Here is a 6,259-nt window from a genome sequence, read left to right on the forward strand (position 1 = left end):
CGGCCATCAAATGGTCTTGTGTAAAGCAACTGCCTCATGCAACGCATTCAACAGTAAATAACTGTAAATGTACTGCATACTGTATCATTTACAGTCAAGCGCAAATATGCCTGTAATTTATTATGGAAAAAAGCTGTCATACTGTAATAGTGTTTTGACCCATAATGCATTGCAATATACAGCAAAACATTGTAAAATGACAAAACAAGAAGTTACTGTAAAATTTAGCTGTAGAAATTACAGAAATTTGTTACAGTGATGGTTAGGGTCTGGGGAATAAATAGCCACAGGTTTCTTTTCTGGACTGTGTTTATGTGTTCCTAATTCAAACAGGCACCACAATACAGTGAAATAATTTAATACACCAGATAAGCATGCTGATAGAAAATACATGTTAAATTAGAAGAAAACAAAACAGGAAAATAATACGTAATAAATTGGGTGTACTAATTTTCACAATAGGACATCACTTTAAATGCAGGAGATGTCTTATAAAAAGCATATTTCAGTTAACAAAATGTTAAGACTTAATGGTTTACAAGACATGATGACTAAAGACTCTACAAAGTATATGATACATATGAACAATTTCCAAAGTTTGTTAGTTTGTATGGGGTAAATTAAAAAAAATAACTGAACATCTAGCAAAACTGTTTCCCCAAAAACACACAGTAGGCCTACCAGTCAAAAGTTTGGACACACTCTCATTCAAGTGAGTGTGTCTAAATCTTTACAGGTAATGTATATAACCTTTTGTTGACAGTGATCAACGACCTACAACCTCCGATTAAAGTGTCAACTTTTTTTAAATGGAGAAATTTTACTTTTGAAGAAAAAAGGCCATAATAAACATTTGGCTCTAATTTTGTTCACAGTCAAATCAACTACTGTCTGCTCGACAATCACAGCAGCTCTAATGATCTTGCTATTACTGTATCTGTCATCGAGGAGTACAAATGCAACATCAGAAGCAAAGGAGTTGGGACTGTCTTGTTAAAGGCTATTACAAAATATAACTAATCAAAGGATAAATGTTGTATTATTATTATTATTATCATTATTATTATTAAGCCTATTGGTTAATAGACTAAACAGACTTAAGTCATGCTTAGATAAGCTTTTAATATAGCCACATTTGCTTGTGGGTTATCAAAGTGATGCACACCAACTCATCTACTGAAGATTGCACGGAGGATTTTGAGACAAGTGAGTGGAGAGAGGATAACCAATCACAGAGTGCTACGACAATATCATGCCGCAAAACATTCTGACGTCGTTTTCTGTGCGACATGGATACGATTGTATGCAACTATGAATGGACACAAGAAAGCACAAAGTGCTGTATTTTGACGAGTTAACCTAGATTTAAATAGTACATGTAACTAGCTATCAATACATTAACTATCAGTTGCTACGTAGGCGTAGCATCATATGTTAACTTTAGTCTCTGGCCCAAAAATCCATTCAACACACCTAGCTAGCTAAGCAACGTTAGCATTAGCGAGTAGCTAACGTTGCTTACTAGCTAACGTTACGTTCACTGACATCGTTTTAGCACCTGGTGCTACCACCGCTTTCTTCTGACGGCGGCATGAGTTCTGGATATGGCGGTGGAGGAGGGAGAAGAGGCAGAAGAGGAGGTCGAGGGAACAGAGATGGAAGCAGAGAAAGATGGGACAGAGGAGGAGGCGGAGGAGGTTCAAGAGGACACAGCTCCGACTTCGACCAGGACCGAGATGGTGGAGGGAGAGGCGGACAACGGGACCGTCCTCCTCCACACCTGAAGGGACGCGAGATTGGTCTGTGGTACGCAAGATACGGAGCCGTGAGGAGGAAACAGGCCGACCGCAGATCGGTAGGGAGTCTGTTATTGCGCGTTGTGTTGAACGGGGCAGGTTATCAGTCTAAACGGCAATTAACTAAATTTACAAAGAAGGTGACAGTTTCTTCCTCAATGCGCTTTAGCCTCTGCTAGAAAGTAGGTCTGGACTCAGGTGTTAACTGCAAAGAGTGGGACATAAGGCTGATTTAATTTGGTAAGTGAGTTTACTGTGCACCATTGTGCACAGTGACATTTGGACAAAACCCTGCAGAGAGGGGTTATGCCAACCAGATCCTGACACATCTTGTCTCTTTATCAATTAAGTGGGTAGACCTAAACAAAGGCACACTTGCATTTGTGGATTTCATTTACTGGGTTTGAATAGGTGGCATAATTTGCTTGGATTCAAATAATTACGCAGATTTCACCGTTTTAGAGGGATTCGGTGGGCTTTTTAAGAAATGTATTTGAACACTAATAACATGGCTTAAAACCATGCCCTCAGTCACGTTTGGTTTGACTAACGGCAAGGTTATGGCTGAACTTTCCCCTTCCCTTGTCTGTGTGCAGCGGGCAGTGGTCCAGATGGATGAGGCCAGAGAGCAGCACATTACCAAGCTGCTTAATTCTGTCCAAAATGATCAGCCTGGTCCTTGGAGAGACGCCTGGGATGCAAGTGTCTCTACCTCTGACAGCTTGCGGACATCTGCCAGTAGCAGTGGTCATTGGTAAGAACAGCTTTCATAGCTATTCTATTTGAGACTTGCGGTGTAATTTCAAGCTTCCAATAAAGAACATGGGAAAGTTAGATCGTATCTGAAGTTATTTTCTCAGCTGTGACTGCTGACACAAGTATGTCTCAAAATGTGTGCCTGCAGTTACTTTGACGGGGATCTGTCTGAAGAGGAAAAGCAGAAGATTGAGTTCAAATCTGAGGAAGAGGAGGAAGAAGTTACTCCGGGCCAAAAAAAAGCAACTCACAAATCACAACGGTAACTTTGCAAGCAAATCAGATGCATGCTAAAAGAGATGTTACTTGCTCCAAAAATAAAGTTTAATATTTGATGATACTCTGTGCTGCAATCACAGAACAACCAATATTGCCTGGTGATGCCTACATTGTGAATATTTACACTGTATTGTTTTTGTTTAGTTACTTCTCTCCAGCAGTTGTTAAAGATGAGCCCCCAGAGGCGTGGGATGATGAAGAGCAGCAGCAGCAGCAGGAGGAGAGGGAGGAGGAGGAGGAGAAAGAGAAACTGAGAAGAGAAGACAAGGACCTGGAGTTCTTATTGCAGGAAGTAGCGAGAGACAGATCACTGGATGACTGCTTAAAGAGGGATCTGCAGAGCAAGGAATCAGATCCAAAGTACAGAGAAATGCTGGTAAGCATGAAGATTAGTATCAAGTTTAAAGACACACACACACACACACACACGCACACACACTACTACAAGCCTACAGATTAAAAAAGTGTCCACGGTTGCCTCCGCCCGACATAACTCTATTTTAGAAGTTACAGGATTATAATTATAATATTCATTATGACTTTAATGACTTTACAGGTCAGGTTAATCCCAGTATCACGATATTGTAATGCATCATTCCACTCAGTCACTAAGGACTTACTGAATTACATAGAATCTGTGATTATCTGTGGTTATAAGACTTAAATAAGAAATGTTTTGGTTTGTAAAAAGTGTTCCCATTATGTTATACAATTATGCAGCTGCTCTTCATTTGACAGATGTTATTCAATGGTAACAAATGTTTGCTATTTTCATTTTCTTCAGAAATTCAGGGAAAAACTACCATCCTATGGGAAAAAAGAGGTACGTTCTTAATTTAAACAGCAAATTCCTCATCACCAATCACATTTCTGCTAGATAATGTCATCACCCTTTTACCCATTACTTATTAATCCTTCCGCTTGCTCTCACCTGCTTCCATCTTTCCGTCTTCAGGAGCTGGTGCAACTGATCAACTCAAACCGAGTCCTGGTGGTGAGCGGGGAAACGGGGTGCGGAAAAACAACTCAGGTCACCCAGTTCATCCTAGATGACTACATCAATAGAGGCGTGGGCTCAATGTGTCGTGTGGTCTGCACACAGCCCCGTCGCATCAGCGCCATCTCGGTATGTAATGTCTCTGTGTATTCATGACTGACTTGCTGCGTGCATCCTGAAGGATAGATGTGGGTGCTAAGGTGTGTGAAATGATGTTTGTGCACTACAAATGTCATTGTCCTGCATCTGTCATGTAAACTAGATAGTCAGTGTTTGTATGTGTGTGTGCTTCCTCTCAGGTAGCAGAGCGTGTAGCAGCAGAGAGGGCAGAAAGTGTTGGGAATGGAAATTCTTGTGGTTACCAAATTCGCCTACAGAGGTGAGAAAGTTTCTTCAAACATGTACGTTGCACTAAAATGAGCGCATGAACAATGACATTGGTTTGTTGCTGAATTAACCAACAGTTATTTTAAATAACAGGCAAGCTTCATGTTTGATTCATTGTCTTTTGAAAAAAAGACTGAATAGTCTTTTCTTTTTGAAGGCAGTTTTTTTAATGAATGGGAATAATTAAGATTTATTAGGGAACCATATGGGATGAATTATTACCACAGAACAGTACCGGCCAAAAGTTTGGACACACCTTCTCATTCAATTCATTTCCTTTATTTTCATGACTATTTACATTGTAGATTATCACTGAAGGCATCAAAACTATGAATGAACACAAGTGGAATTATGTACATAACAAAAAAGTGTGAAATAACTGAAAACATGTCTTATATTCTAGTTTCTTCAAAGTAGCCACCCTTTGCTCTGATTACTGCTTTGCACACTCTTGGCATTCTCTTGATGAGCTTCAAGAGGTCGTCACCTGAAATGGTTTCCCAACAGTCTTTAAGGAGTTCCCAGAGATGCTCAGCACTTGTCGGCCCTTTTTCCTTCACTCTGCTGTCCAGCTCTCCCTAAACCATCTCGATTGGGTTCAGGTCCGGTGACTGTGGAGGCGCAGCACTCCATCACTCTCTTTCTTGGTCAAATAGCCCTTACACAGCCTGGAGGTGGAATGCTCCTGCAGGATGCTGTGGTAGCCATGTTGGTTCTGTATGCCTTGAATTTTGAATAGATCCCCAACAGTGTCAACAGCAAAGCACCCCCACACCCTCACACCTCGTCCTCCGTGCTTGGGAACAAGGCATGTAGAATCCATCCGGTCACCTTTTCTCTGTTGCACAATGACACAACAGTTAAAACCAAAGATCTCAAACTTGGGCTCATCAGACCAAAAGCCCAGATTTCCAACTGGTCCAATGTCCATTAGTTGTGTTTCTTGGCCCAAACAAGTCTCTTCTGCTCGTTGCCTCTCCTTAGCAGTGGTTTCCTAGCTGCTATTTGACCATGAAGGCCTGCTCCACGCAGTCTCCTCCTAACAGTTGTTCTAGAGATGTGTCTGCTGCTAGAACTCTGTGTGGTATTCATCTGGTCTCTAATCTGAGCTGCTGTTAACTTGCGATTTCTGAGGCTGGTGACTCAGATGAACTTATCCTCAGCAGCAGAGGTGACTCTTGGTCTTTCTTTCCTGGGGCGGTCCTCATATGAGCCAGTTTCGTTGTAGCGCTTCACTTGGGGACAGATTCAAAGTATTGGCAATTTTCCAGACTGACTGACAGTCATTTCTTAAAGTAATGACGGCCACTTGTTTCTCTTTACTTGGTTCTTGCCATAATATGAATTCTAACAGTTGTCCAATAGGGCTGTCAGCTGTGTATCAACCTGACTTCTGCACAACACAACTGATGGTCCCAACTCCCTTAAAAATGCAAGAAATTCCACTAATTAACCCTGACAAGGCACACCTGTGAAGCAAAAACCATTCCAGGGGACTACCTCATGAAGATCATTGCCTTGAGAGCTCGACAGCAGAGTGAAGGCAAAAGGGCCAACACGTGCTGTTGGGAAACCATTTCAGGTGACTACCTCTTGAAGCTCATCAAGAGAAGCTCAAATAAAGAGCTCACTGCAACTTTTCTATATCTTTTAATGTGATACAATTCTTTTCTTTAGTTGCATCATGTTACTGCAGTTGTGATTTGCAGGTCTCCTTAATGGAGAAAAACAGTCACTATTGCACTGTTTTGTATCAAAGAAAGTAAAGTCAATGCAGATTTAAAAAAGCTTCTCTTTAAGCGTGATGCTCTGCTGCCATTGCCCACTGTCATTGTCACTAATGTAGACAGTCTCACAGTGGCCATACTATATGCAAAAGCTGACAATTTGTATCTCAAGCTTTGTTAAACTCAGTCCGTGCACACAGTCACAGAATTAAATGGGATCTCTCTTGTCCTGGTCTAGTGCAGCAAATTACAAGAATGAAGTAGGAAACGTTTAGAGCATGGGTCTTCAACAGGGGGTCCGCGACCCCTAGGGGGTC

The 6,259-nt window shown here is 41.4% G+C and overlaps 1 protein-coding gene across 2 annotated transcripts in view; it reads left to right on the forward strand.

Moving 5' to 3' along the window:
* Nucleotides 1-1,277: 1,277 nt before the first annotated feature.
* The window catches only part of dhx36 (DEAH (Asp-Glu-Ala-His) box polypeptide 36), a 29,023-nt gene continuing 24,041 nt past the window's right edge, over nucleotides 1,278-6,259 (forward strand). For both annotated transcript variants that reach the window (XM_034866913.1, XM_034866914.1), the window contains exons 1-7: nucleotides 1,278-1,855; nucleotides 2,393-2,550; nucleotides 2,701-2,814; nucleotides 2,976-3,207; nucleotides 3,616-3,654; nucleotides 3,787-3,957; nucleotides 4,128-4,207. In XM_034866913.1, the coding sequence (XP_034722804.1) occupies nucleotides 1,592-1,855; nucleotides 2,393-2,550; nucleotides 2,701-2,814; nucleotides 2,976-3,207; nucleotides 3,616-3,654; nucleotides 3,787-3,957; nucleotides 4,128-4,207 (1,058 nt within the window). In that variant the 5' untranslated portion in view covers nucleotides 1,278-1,591. The remainder of the gene's footprint in view (nucleotides 1,856-2,392; nucleotides 2,551-2,700; nucleotides 2,815-2,975; nucleotides 3,208-3,615; nucleotides 3,655-3,786; nucleotides 3,958-4,127; nucleotides 4,208-6,259) is intronic.

This window comes from Etheostoma cragini, chromosome 3, assembly GCF_013103735.1.
Source record: "Etheostoma cragini isolate CJK2018 chromosome 3, CSU_Ecrag_1.0, whole genome shotgun sequence".
In the NCBI taxonomy this organism is placed as follows: domain Eukaryota; kingdom Metazoa; phylum Chordata; class Actinopteri; order Perciformes; family Percidae; genus Etheostoma; species Etheostoma cragini.